General features: G+C 39.9%; 1 protein-coding gene across 5 annotated transcripts in view; it reads right to left on the bottom strand.

Annotated features, from left to right (window-relative positions):
- IGF1 (insulin like growth factor 1) overlaps positions 1 to 14546 on the bottom strand; it is an 85515-nt gene that overhangs the window by 61296 nt on the left and 9673 nt on the right. For all 5 annotated transcript variants that reach the window (XR_013536713.1, XR_002301546.3, XM_073000017.2 and 2 more), the window contains exon 2: positions 10110 to 10269. Coding sequence is in view for 3 of the 5 variants with exons in the window: in XM_073000017.2 (XP_072856118.1) it covers positions 10110 to 10269 (160 nt within the window). In the remaining 2 variants the exon portion in view is untranslated. The remainder of the gene's footprint in view (positions 1 to 10109; positions 10270 to 14546) is intronic.

Genomic DNA, 14546 nt, shown 5'->3' on the forward strand with positions numbered 1-14546 from the left:
AGATGTTCCAGTTCAGACCATTTAGCTCATCATCTCCACTGTAGCAGTAGTAATTTCACCAAATGGAAAAACATAACTCTTCTAGAATGAGTATGCAGATTCACTCAGTTTTTCATCCTTTGAATGTTGTCTTTTGTTGTAGCCAGCTGATGAGAATGTAATGGAACCAGGCTGCCAGAGTGTGATCACCAAGTGATGGAGTCTGTAGCCACCACTGTGGGATAGATGGCTTGGGAGCAGGTTATCCAAGGACTAAGGACTTTAAAATTCATGGGTTGTTGAAAAACTTTGGAGAACTTTCCTCCTCTGGAATCATGGGATTTGCACATGTCCATTTTCATTATGATAAAAATGTGAGTCTTAAATTTCCCCTAGCCACTTCATTTACATAGGACTTTTAGGGCACAAAGTTTTGGGGGTAAGGAACCCTCCTTCTGTGGACCATGAGCCTAGTTCAGACACACACCAAAATGTTTGCATGTCTGAATGTTTCCATGTAATTCTGGCCTCTAAAAGACAATGGCTGAAATCCTGTTTCTTAGCAAGTTGCATTAAAGTACGTCTATTTGAATTGATGGAACATACAGAAGAGCTGACCCATTGATTGAATGGGCGTGCCTTAGTTTGACTTATTCTGCTAAGCAACAGGATTTGGGCCAACAGCTGTGTCTTGTTTTTGAATGCTGAAGTCTGTTGTTATATACATGGAAGGACTCTTGGATGCTGGAAAAGAGATCAGTTCAATTAGGGGTCTCAAGCATGTTAAGGAATGAGTATAGCTTGAGAAACCAAATGATGTGAGGGCTGCCTTTCCATTGTTCTGATCAGAGGGAGGGAAAAGAGGTGTGTGTGTGCTCAGGAAGGCTTCATTGGCATCATCAGGGCTCTCTCCCCCCCACCCCATTTTGCTCTTGGCGACAAGAAAGGCAGCAATTGGATGACATCATGGATGCTTGCAGGCTGTGCTGAGTGCTGAAGAGCCCAGAAACTTAAACCTGCCCAATTGTTTTCTGAATTCCTTCTTTGGTTCAAAGAAGCATATGTTAGATCATTCTTCCTACTCCAGAGCCATGTCTTTAATTCCAGCTTGTGCTTTTTATTTTATTTATTTTTTTAAAATGCAAGATTTGCTTTTAGCACACAGATGATTTTTATAACTGGGAAAATGCATCATATTTTGTTAAAGTGAAAACCTTTGTGGTACATTTTAGATTTATGGTAAATCTGTTGAATGAATGAATGAATGAATGAATGAATGAATGAATGAATGAATGAATGAATGAATGAATGAATGAATGAATGAATGAATGAAGTATACATTCATCTGGCTCTGGACCACTATTCCAAGCACCATGGTTTTCTTAGTAGCAACCATAGATCCCACTCCTGACTTTTCCTCAGTTTTCCAAGACTGATCAATAGAATTCTTAATAGGTGAGGTTACAGACACAGTGTTCCTTGAATTATTAAATTCAAGGAAAAATGATGCTTCCTTTATAGGTCTAATAGGCAAATACTCTCTTCCTACGGAAACAAAATTGGCAAGGTATCATTATTAACAGATAAACTGCCTCACCTGACAGGTATCCCTCTTAATAGAACAGTGTGAGTAAAGGATAGATGCTGTTGGACTGCAAGTGCTGGCATTCCTCACCACTGGCTATGTTGGTTAGAGCTGTAGGGAACTGTAGTCCAATGACATCTGGAAAGCCCCATGGTGCCCACCCTAGGAGTAGTGGGAACAGCCCCCCAGCCAAACTTCTATGGCTGTACCGTACCACAAGAAGCAGGGAGGCTCTGGGCTTCAGGTTGCTGGCCTGGGATCACCTATGCCTTCATAAAGAAGTTTACATTTTTTTTTTTTTTTTTTTGCTATGGAAGACATACCAGGAAAATCCAGGTTTAAATCTCCACTTGTCCATGAAGTTCACTGGTGAGGTTGAATGAATGTCGCTGTCACTCAGCCTAACATATTTCGCATGAGTCTTTTGAAAATGAAATGGAGTAACTATTAATTATTCTGCCTTGAATAGCTGAAAGGAAATGAAGTAAATGAAGAGGCAAGGGATTTTATTCGTAATTAAAGCTATAATCCCAGTCCTCCCGCCCTTGTTTGAACACAAAGTCTTTTTCCTAGAATTGGTTACTTAAAACAAGTAGTCAGGATTCAGAAATCTCAGATCTACCTCTTCAGGGCCAAATTGAGAACATATATGACAGCTTCATAGTATTGTTAGACAGAAAAAAACAAGAGGAGAATATTAGATATCAAAATCTTGAAAACCTCTGATGTCTTCTGAAAAAAAGACATCAGAGGTTTTTGAGTCCAAGGGCCAATAGGCTCAGATATAACAATTTATACTGGTTGCCAAGCATCTTACTGTGAGTTTGGAAGGCCAGGATTTCACCATGCCATGGAATTTGGGCTACCAGGCAGCCTGCTTTAACTGCAAATAATGGTGTGCTGAACAAAGAGACAACTTGGAAACGCTGGATGCTCTTTGGCAACCATTTTGAGATTGCTTTATTCAGTGAAATATGTCTCGTTCTTTTTCACCTCAGTGCAGTTGGCCAGCGCTGTCTTCTGTATTTTTAATCTTATTGCGGCCTTTTCCCAGCCTGCTGCATCTGTGGATCAGTTTATCAGCTGTGTTTCTAGACTCCTTTCTTTTTGCTTATTTTATTTTGCTTTACTGTACTTTGTTTTATTGGTATAAACCAAATAAGAATTACTATATCATAAGAGTTTAAGAGGCAGAGCTAGGGTACAGGGGTATGAACATGTCTTTCTTTTGTATCAGATTGTGAAACTTCGTGGGTTTTTTCCCTTGCCTCATGGACAATTGTGCACATTTTCCTGCAAATTTTCCTATGTGGTTTTTTCTAACGTAATTCATATATTTATTTTTATATATTTTTTACTATTGACTAAAGTGTTCTTGTGTGTATACTTTCAACTGTATGTATTTTAACTATTTTTATTTGGAGGCCAGTATCATATTGCAGAGTTCTGCTGGCACAATAGGAATGACATTGCCTGCAGTGGCAGATTGCTACTAATTAAAGAGTTCCTTTCTCAACTCCAGGGTGCACACAACTTTGTCTTATTGTGTCTGAATACTGTGCAACCCAAAATAAAAAAGGAGCTCTTCAAATTTGTGGCAATTTGCTGGTGACATTGGTCCTGCTATGCTGGCAGAATTCTGCAAGAGGAATGCAGCCATAGTTATATGGACAGTTCAGCACACACATTATTTCTTCAAAATGTCCTGTTCTTACATTGAGTTGCCTTTTGTCTTGTGATATATCTCAGAAATAATGCTACTTTTTTGAGACACACAAATATAGCTACCGGTAAATTATTTTCTCTCACTAGCTGTGGCCTAGAAGGTGTCTAGCAGCCTAACAAACTGAAGACAAGACTTGCATGCATGCTCTCACCCACCACCTTTTTACCCCTCATATGAGCAGGGGTACATTCAGGGTACACCCATATAATGCATGCAGTGTCACTTCAAGGTAGGAACATATACACCCTAAAGCAAGAGCAGGTCAGGGGGAATAACAGATATGATAGTGTGAACATTGTCCCGAAAGGACTGGAAAGCAGAAGTTTCTCTCTTTTCAGAAAAGAAGCTTTTACTTTAAGGCTCATCTCAGCAAATTAAAAAACTTGTACTGAGTAACCTCTGGGGTATCTTCTGATCTCACAGCAATTCTAATTTATTGAGAATTATCAGAAATTTTAAGGTTAGGGTTAGTAGACTAACAGATACCTAAATTACTCAGCTATCCAGCAGTGCCTCCCCCAAGTGGGACCAAATTACTAATGATTAGAATTTATTTACAGTGGTGCCTCGCTAGACAGTTACCCCGCATGATAGTTTTTTCGCTAGACATTGACTTTTTGCGATTGCTATAGTGATTTGCAAAATACTGATTCCTATGGGGGAATTTCGCTGGACAATGTTTGGTCCCTGCTTCGCAAACCGATTTTCGCTAGATGATGATTTTGACAGCTCCCTCCGCGCTCGCAAAACAGGTGTTTTCGGGACCTAAGCTTCGCAAGACAACAATTTAAACAGCTGATCGGCGGTTTGCAAAGCGGCTTTCCTATGGCCAATCTTCGCTAGACAATGACGATTCTTTCCCATTGGAACGCGTTAAACAGGTTTCAATGCTTTCCAATGGGGAAATGCTTTTCGCTAGACAATGATTTCGCTAAACAGCGATTTCAGTGGAACGGATTATCATTGTCTAGCGAGGCACCACTTTACTTGTTCTTTCTTTCTTTCTTTATGGTATAACATTTTGATCTGTACTTGTGAACCACCACATTGTTGACTGCATTGTCAGGTGGGATCTTAGGTTTTAATCTGTATACCACCCAGAGTAGCGCTTGCACTAAAGGGGTGGTAAATAAATCAAATCAATCAATTAATAAATATCCCATTTTTGTTTCTTGGCATCATATAGTATCTCACTAAAGACTGACAAAAGCTTTTTTTTGGTCCCCTTGGCAGTTATCCTTTGATCTGCATTGAGCAGGGGGTTAGACCTTATGGCCTTATAGCCCCTTCCAACGTCATTATTCTGTGATTCTATGAACCTATGAGAATTTTAAAAGCACACCAATATTAAAATGCAATTTTTGTCCCAACCATTTTCTGCCTATACAGTAAAGACAAACAACTATATATGGCAAGTGCTTGGAGACATTGTTTACAAGTCTTCAAGTCACAGTGCTGTAAAATGCCCATCTTTCAGATCTAGCTCTTTGTGAATTCTGCAAAGAAACATGACTTTGGAGTACTAAAAAGTCCTTTGTGCCTGAGTTTTGTAAACATTTGGCATAGTACAACGTGAGATCCAGGAATAACAACCAACGCCTAGATGATATATTCTGTAGGTCTTGTATTGGGAAGAAATTGTGGTTTAGAAGATGCATATAATAATAATAATTGTGTGCCATCAATTCTGACTCATGGTGACCTTTTCCAGGATTTTATAGGCATAAAGTTCTAAGAAGTGATTACCATCCCTGCTTCAGGGTGGTGGTGGGGGCATTCTGGAACTACTGTATACAGCTTGCCCAGGGCTATATAGGTTTTCTCTTCTGGGATGCACAGTGGGGAACTGAATTCCCAGCTTCTGGCTCTACAGCCAGGTACCTAACTCACTGAGGTATCCAGCCGGATATAATTGTGTGCCATCAAGGGTTTTCCTTTCCATTCCAGGGTTTTAAACATTTATATAGTTCACCTTCTTGAACACTCACAGTACCGGATTTTTTTCCCCAATGGCTAGGATATCTCTTGATCAACTATATAAGCAACTCATAATACCAGATAAAAATGCTAGTTTTGTATTCGTTTTTGTAGTTTTAAAACTTTTTATTTCTTTTTTTTGCTTTTGGCCATAATGTTTGCACAAACTAACACTAACCCTTCTACAGGTTAGAAAAAAAAGAGTATGTGTTTAATTTGGCAATCTGATGGCGCTACCAGCTTTATCAGTTATTCTGGCACATGGCGTCCAAGCTGTTTAATCAGGAGGTACAACACTGTTTCTGTTTCACCAGAGCCAAACATGCTCATCATCAGAATCCAGCAACAGGGACATGAAAAAGAAATCCAGACCCGTAATCTGCCTATGAATTGTTTTCATAGGTGGCAGGAAGAAAGAGAGAATATAATAAATAAAAGAAAAAAATGTCATGTTCCCTTTACACTAACAGGAGTAGCAAGAAGGGAAGAAAGATAAAATTCAGCTTTTCGAACACTAACAGTACTGGATTTTTTCAGAGGCTAGGATATCCCTTTGTCAGCCAAATGATTGCCCCTTTTTAACCCTGAGTGTGAACTGACTCAGGTGGCAAAGTAAGGTCAACCGAATAAGCATTTCCTGAGCAGCTTGTTTTCCTTGGAGATGTTCCATCCAAGCCATAACTGTTGGACTGTTAATTTTCTAGCTGGCAGCTGTAATGTGATACACCCCCACCTCCACAATTTAGTTGAGTGGCCAATGGACCCGTGTCTCCACAGGAAAAGAAAAACTGCCAACACAATAAACACTAATTAGTTAGCGCACTCCTTGGTATTGTTGGCAGAGACTTTCAAGGGCAGAATCAGCATATGGAATGAGCTGCCCCTTTACCCTTTTAAATGGCCTCTCTGGGTCATGGTTGAGGCTGTTTGTGTGGAATGGTGGGGGAAGCTTGCATTTCAACTGACCCACTGCCCGCTCATTGAATTTGCACTATGAACTGACAGTTGACTTAACATTCCCTATATTGGATGTTGTGGGTTTTTCGGGCTCTTTGGCTGTGTTCTGAAGGTTGTTCTTCCTAATGTTTCGTCAGTCCTCTGTGGCCAGCATCTTCAGAGGAACAAAAACACACTGATCACCATAATCACCCATCTCCTGAAAAGGACAAAAGCTGATCTTACAGCCATGAATACTCAACTCCCAAACAATCTGCACCAGAGCACAGAGTGCTATCCTCTGAAGATGCCGGCCACAGAGACTGGCAAAAGGTTAGGAAGAACAACTTTCAGAACACGGCCAAAGAGCCCGAAAAACCCACAACAACCATTAGATCCCGGCTGTGAAAGCCTTCGCGAATACATTCCCTATATTGTCAATCCCAAAAACATTTATCACATTCTATCAGTCAATTCTGATTTCTATTGACCCTTGTCAAAGTTTTCTAGATAGGGAGTACTCAGAAGTGGTTTGCCTGTACCTTCCTTTGTGGCATCCTGGGATAGGGCAACTTGCCCAGGCTGGCTTTCCTCTCCAGAGGCACAGTGGAGAATTGAACTTCCAGCCTTTGGCTCTGCAGCCAGATATTTAATTCACTGAGCTATCCTGCCACCCCCAAAAGAATTACATGTATTTTATTCAGTCAAAATGAATTGTACATAGGATTGCTTGATAAGTGGTATAGCATTTCCTAAGATTTTGGGACCAGAGCCTCAGACCTAGGGACAGGTCCATCTGATGACATGTGGGTCAGACCCTGATGCTGTCATGAGGGAGATTTAGAGCAACAGTTTCAAAAATGGTGTGTATGACAAAAAGCTGATGTAGGGACTTGCTGATGTATTTAAAGCTATCACATGAATTCTAGGAGATGCTACCCTACAGCTTGCAAAGTAATGAAAACAACAAGGCAGTTTCTGAGCATATCTGCATAGTATGGCCTGGAGCCATGAGAAGGAAACCTAAATCTAGGACTGCGAGGTTGACAGTGTCTGCAAGGCTGAGAGAATAGACCTGTCTCTCAGGGACAAAGCTTGAGACTTGGTCACCCACATAATACCACCCTGAAATCCTAAATAGAAAGATTGAATAGATAGATGACTAAATAGATAGATGACTAAAAAAAGAAAGAAAAAAAATTGAAAATCAACCAGGGCACATTATAAGTTCAGTTTTCATCTGTTCTGAAGAAAATGGAAAGAGGCAGAAATGGAGCTCTCCTTTGTAACATTCAGCAGTAGGAGGAGATAACTTACTCTGTTGACAGCAAGGGTGAAATGAATGCCTGTTCTTGCTAGCTGCCACCTCCTGTGTTCCGGAGAATTTATTGTGGGGGAGAATAGCAGATGCTTAATAAAAATGACAGCACCTAAGTCTTGGTGATCATTTGTTACCCAGCAAAATGTGCCCAAAGATGTAACCTGGCAGATATCCTTTGATTTGTACTCCTGTGGGTTGGACTTGATGCCCTCATAGAATCATTCTATGATTCATTCTATGACTCTCTATAACATGCTGGTTTTTCTGGATGGGACCAGAGGTTGCAAGGAACATCTGTTGGCTTATGCATGGCCGTCATTTGGCAAAACATTGTTTAAAAGTAAAAGAACAAAAAAAAACTCTTATCAAAACATACAGTGGTAGAATGAAGCTGTATCAAAAAGTAGAGAAACTTGACTAGATGGCCCTCGGAGTTCTTTCCAACTCTACAACTCTAGAAAACTACTATTAAACATTCATTTAATTTATATCCTGACTTCTTGCTAGTGCAGAACACAAGGCAGCTTACAACAGATATAGCTAAAAGACTGTGAGTTATGTATAATATTAAACTGCTGTTAAATAAATTGTCATGTTAACAAACACTGAATTACAATAATTGAAACACTATTCAAAACAACAACAAAAAGGGGGAAAAAAGAAAACCACCTACAATAAATTCAATAACTTTAGTTGTCTTAGCTTTGTGTCCTCAACAAAGGTTCCTGCAAGGGCAGTGAGACTGAAAGAAAGTCTTCTGTGAAGATGTCAAGAGATGGAGAAGATGTTATGAGGAGTTATGGGCCTTCAGATAAGCAGAACCCAAGTCACTTAAGACTTTATAGGTCATAATCAGCCATCTGAATTATACCTGGAAATGGATTGGTAGTCAGTGATCTTATATTACCAGGGTCCTTTTTTTCTCACTATAAGCAACTCTAGTCAGCAATTTGGCTTCAGCAATTTGAATCTCCTGACATTTCCAAACATCTTCCAAAGGCAATCTCACATATAGCGTATTGCAGTAATCCAGACAGGATGTAACTGAGTTATGTGTTACTGTGACCAAATAGGGCATCTCCAGGAATGGTGAAGCTGACACACAATTTTAACTTTGCAAACACATTCCTGGCCACTGCCAAAATCTGGACATTCAGAATTCAGGACTGAATCCTAAAGTGCATCCAAACTGCAAATGTGAGTTTTCAAGGAGATTTTAATCCCATCCTACAGAGCAACATCTCTTTCTTATCCTGATGAAGTTTCAGTTTTATTTGCCCTCATCTGGTACATAGTTTTGACAATAGGCACTGGTTTAGCCTCCAGACATTTTCCTAAGATTCTGATAGAAAGAAGGGATAATTGCTGAGTGTCATTAGCATACTGATATCATTGACTGCAAACTTCTGGACACTTTCTCTCAGCAGTTCCATGACTCTATGAAACATGATCACCACTACCAAAATTAATTAACACATTAATAATAAACAGATTAATCCTGTAATCTACAAAATAAATGAGTTTTCAAAATAAGGTCTCACATGCCTTGGTGATCATAACACAGTAATCTCTGACATTTTGTTTTTGTTTTGCTTAATTCAAAGTGAGTCTGAAAATAGAACTTATAATTGTCCTGGACACACAAATGAGATCACACTCACTCCTCTTATATGTGCAGCAACATGTCCCAATAAACATTAATTTCTCTTCTGAGAGTACACATATAGACAAACCTTTGTTCTTCACTCTGTAGCCAATATTTCTGCTCTTGGTCTGAATTCTAAATCACTTATCCAAAACTTAGATATCCTTAGTATAATGTTAAATTAGTTTAATCCTATGCAAAAAAATATAACCTCAAGCTTTTCACTGCTTCTATCACACTGATCACTATTGAAGGTTTGCTTTCTGTCAGCAGAAACAGACCTCAGAAGTGAGGTGCAGCTCAGTAAATGCAAATCTGCGGTCCATCTTAATCCATGCATTCTCCAGCACAAAGAGCTTTTCAGGATCCCATGCAGACATTTCCTTAGCCTTGGTACTCAAAATATCTTGAGGCCAAAATAATAGGATTGATTAATGGAGCACAATCAACCCCTAGCAGTTGCTTTATGTTACCATTTTTTGCCTCCTATGCTTCCTTCTTCAATAAATGTCAACATACATAACCAGTCAGACCAGATGTTATAGAAAAGCGAGTTTGATGATGTGGTACCCAGTTTCTAACTTGCTTAAGAATGCCGTTGCGCAAATCTCAAGAATGGCTAGTTGCAGTGTGTTGTATCTTTCAGTCTAGGAAATCCAAAGAAAAAGTAGCCTCAGTAAACATGGTAAATGCAGCTGAAAATAATTTGAAAACCACAATATTATGGTAAAGGCAAACTCATCAAAGTTTTGAGGATCAGAGATGCTGAACCCAGAAACAGTCATATGCTCCACTCAGGTGTTTTAAGCTTTGGGATTCAGGAGAGCATTTTTCTTTTCTTTTGCAGTTTGAACTATTCATGTACATGACTCCAAGGGGAGCTTCACCCTCATCACAGTGGAAATCTGCACAGAAAATAATAGCGGATGTTCAGACTTACTGAAATAAAAACCTCTTTCTCCACAGACAAATTGAAGAGCATCCACTAGCTCCGCACCGCAAAGTGTCTCTGGGCCAGCAGCAGCAGATGAACTGGTTAACGTAAGCAAACATAGACCGAAGTAGAAAAGATGAACGTAGGACACAGTGAGCATCTTCACCTGCAGAGAAAGTTAAAAAGACCACGTCAGCATTTCATACTGGAATCCTCAAATATGGCTTTCTATGGTGGCCACCAACACATCACTGCTCCACGAGGAAATGCATAGTCAGGACCAGAAATTCAAAAAGTTACTCTTTTTTTAAACAGCAGCTTCCATAATCCTTCATCTAAGAGAGCCAGTGGCCATGGTGACTGGGGGATTCTGGGAGCCATCATTCAAAATAGAGCTGAGCAGGACAGTTCATTTATGGCAGTATTTTGGAGATCTCTCATAGGGCTGCCATATGTTGGATGTGACTTGAGGCCACATAACCACCACAACAATACAGTATAACTGATTGGGCTGAATCTGGAAATGTGAACTGAATGAGTCCAGTCCCATCCAATTTGGTTCACAGTGGATTGAACTGATCTGCAGGTCCATGTTGAGACTATATCTGGATTGGTTTAAATCAGTTTAGTGATTCAGACACTATAAGACCGTCAGACAATCTGTCCTATTCATGTTAAAATTAGCACCTTGTGAGGAAAACGGTAGGGTGTTGTGATGGGGAGTAGTAGTATTAGGGCTCAATTTTGCTCACTGACAGCTGTAGCTTGCAGTCACATACAAGAATCTCACAGAACAGTACACCCCGAAGACAGATTATGTGATGTCTCTGAAATTGTATATTCGGTTTGTTGTACAGCTCTTCATTCTTTTGCTTCTCTTTAACAGTTAGTTGCAGGAGATGGTTACTGGTTACCATGATTAGTCTGATCTTTTCACCTCCCTACTTTTTGTCTTGTTAATGAGAATAGAGTAGACTAGTCTAATCCTTTTTTTTCTTTCTTGTTTATTTATTTATCTGAGTAGTAATCTATTCTGTGTGAATCTTGACCACCCCTCCTTTGGGTTGTACAAGAATCTCAGCAGTACTTTCTGATCTTAGTTTTTAAAATAATGTTTTTGGACTTTGGTGGGTTTTGTTTTCCCCCTGTAAATTGTGTTTCTTCTTCCGTCAGCCTATCAGTACCCAACACTCAGTCATTCTTTCCTAATTAATTCATTCATCTCCTTCCTTACTCTTTTTATTTGATAGTTGACACACTCTGTGTCATGGTCTCAGTGTTATTTTATACAGCCATTCCCTTGTTCCCTTACAACTCTCCATACCTTTTGGCATCAGGTGTTTAGGGGCTAAAGCTCAGGAGAAGCTAAAATGCCACCAAACATCATGTACTTACGTGAAGAAACATACAGCATATGGCTACTTCTAAAGAAAAAATTAAAACTAGTTAGCTACTCTTGACAATTTTTTTCTGGAATTTGGCAATATCTCTCTCTATGGGAGGTTAACCATGTTTGCAGATTTCATCTATATCTATGGGATGAGGAAGTTATAGTTGGTTTAATTTGCCAGTGTAAATCGAAAGTGTGAACATACAGATTCAGATCAGATCAGACTCAAATCTGTCCAGACCAAATCAGGCCCAAATTCCAATCTCTCAACCAAAACTAGAACCTAATTGAATACTGAACCAAACCAGGATGAGTTCGCCAACCCAATGTGTACCATTTCACTTTGGTTTGTTGTTTCTGATTAATCAAATTGATTTTATTTATTTAGTAGTCAGCAGATCAAAATAAATAATAATCTGGATCTTACGTCCCACTGAGTGTATTTCATTTTACATTTAATAACTGCATTTCAAATCTACTCATTTGGGTCTTAGTCATTAGTGGTAAAATTTGAAGTACATGACCTTGTGACAGCAATTCCTAAAACTATATCCCAAAGGGAGTCCAAGGATGTAGTCCATTACATTGATCCATATCAATTAACAAGTTCTTGCATCTCTATTAAGAGCTTTTATAAATGTAGTAGCTCTTAATTGCCCCAAAATATGTACCCTAAAATACTATGACTTACTACTGGGATTGCCTCTGTGTGACAACACTATCTCCAGCTATTGTGAACATTGCAGCTAAACTCATAAATATGTGACAGATGATGTCATCATCTTTCCAGAGGAGGAGGAGGAGGAAATCCTTGTGCTTCAATCTGATGAGCCCTGATTTCACTTGTTAAGTTTACATTCTGCTCAGTTGAGTAAAGGGGCCCATCTATTATTCTAAGAGTCCTAGTGAGGAGCACTACTTTTTGTGCCCTACTAGGGATGTGGCTGTTCCTTCATTTGCCACTGACTCTGGACCCTAAGACTATTAAGAGCATTGGGAAGGGAGAGGCTGTTTGTAGGTTTGTATGAGAACTGTTACTGCTTGAGAACTATGTTTTTTTTTTGTTTTTTTGATTTACTGATTTTTAATTTCAATCCAGCTGGAGTTATGAGTTAAGTAAAATTTATAGATTCTACTGTTATTAGGGCCTAGGAAACCCATGCTTAGTTAAACAAATCAGATCTTGTGTGCCCTCAGATTCTGCTGTACAACATAATAATTCCAACATAAGCAACATAAGTACATAAGCAACCTGGGGCAATTGCCTCAATTATTTAACCATTTTGGACAACTCGGCCATAAGCAAGGAAAGGTGCTATGGTAGGGGATCTCCAGCTTGGAAATGTGATGGGCAACAGATCGTTGGACCCATGATTCCCAGAAAAGGCTTCAATGGTATTACTGGATTCAGCAACTCAGATGTCCTTTATTTTCATTGGTAATTACAGAATTTCAGATATATTTTTTGCTGAAAAACTTGCAAACTAACTCATTTTAATTTCACTATAAGTATATCTGTGAAGATTCTCAGTCATCCAGATGAGGTTATCTGGAAGTTGAGTCATGTCAACTGGACAACTTCATTACAAGTAGTGCAGCCAATGGTGTTCCTGGAAGGAAGGCCATCTTAAAAGATCTAGGACATCTAACTGGATTAAACCTCAAACGTAATGAGGTGGAAATTGTAGAAATTGTCTCAGAAAAAGGGGGGGGGAAGAAAGGGTGGTTGGGGTTTTTACTCTACTATTTATTTATTTATTTATTTATTTATTTATTTATTTATTTATTTATTTATTTATTTATTTATTTATTTATTTATTCATTCATTCATTCATTCATTCATTCATTCATTCATTCATTCATTCATTCATTCATTTATTTATTTATTTAATATCCCGCCTATCTAGTCACTTAAGACCACTCTAGGTGGCTTACAACAAGCGTAATACAATATAATTAAAACAATTTTAAATAAGGGGAGAAACTTTGGACAAAATGGGACAAACACTAGGAGAGATGAAAAAAGAGGGAAGATCAGGAATTGGCTGAGGGGAAGGCCTGCCGAAACATCAGTGTTTTTAATTGATTTTTAAAAATACTCAGCGAGGGAGCCGCGCGAATGTCAGGGGGAAGGTTATTCCAGAGGCGAGGAGCCACCGCCGAGAAGGCCCGATTTCTTGTCTTTTCTTTCCAGGCCTCCCTCGGCGTTAGGTTCCTCAGCCTCACCTCCTGACTCGCATGAGTGACACAGGTAGAACTTGGTGGAAGTAGGCGTTCCACCAAGTATCAAGGCCCTAAGCCGTTTAGGGCTTTATACGTAAGCATCAACACTACCTTGTGTTCCCATGTTTGTAACTGTCTAAACAACCCATTTTGAGACAAGTGACAATTCCTGACTCAGAAGTTCTAAATCAGGCGGGTAGACAATCACAGCAATGGCAACTGTCAAATCGCTTTTTAGCTATACAAGCCCATTGGTTAGGCTCCATTGTGCTATAGTACAGGGGTCCCCAACCCCTGGTCTGCGGCACAGTACTGGTCCGTGACCATGGCAGTACTGGCCTGCACTCCCTCCACACACACCCCATGGATGCACAGCCAGCCAGCCCACCCACGAGTGCCCCCCCGCAATCTACACAAGCACGCCACACCCATCCGTGAGCAGGCCCACCCATCCGCACATACATACAAGTGCACACCGCCCATCCACAAGTGCGTCCCACCCATCTGCGCATGCATGTGAGCACACCCTGCCCAACTGTGCATGTGTGAGTGCACTCTGCCCATGCATGAGCACATCTGCCCCCCCACAAGCACGTGGGCCTGTGCCCTGCCCCCCATGCACAGACCCTGCCCCCCCCAGTCCATGGTTCAGAAAAGGTTGGGGACCACTGCTAAAGTAGTTCGCTTCCATGTCCAATCCAGAATATACTGTAAAGGGAAGGAAGTGTGATATACATTTGTAACCTTCCCCCATAACATTTTAGTTAACCAACATTGCATTTCGTAACAGGTTTCTAAGCATAGATCTCAGCAAACATTTAAAGGGAGGA

The sequence above is a fragment of the Pogona vitticeps genome, chromosome 5 (assembly GCF_051106095.1).
Source record: "Pogona vitticeps strain Pit_001003342236 chromosome 5, PviZW2.1, whole genome shotgun sequence".
NCBI lineage: Eukaryota > Metazoa > Chordata > Lepidosauria > Squamata > Agamidae > Pogona > Pogona vitticeps.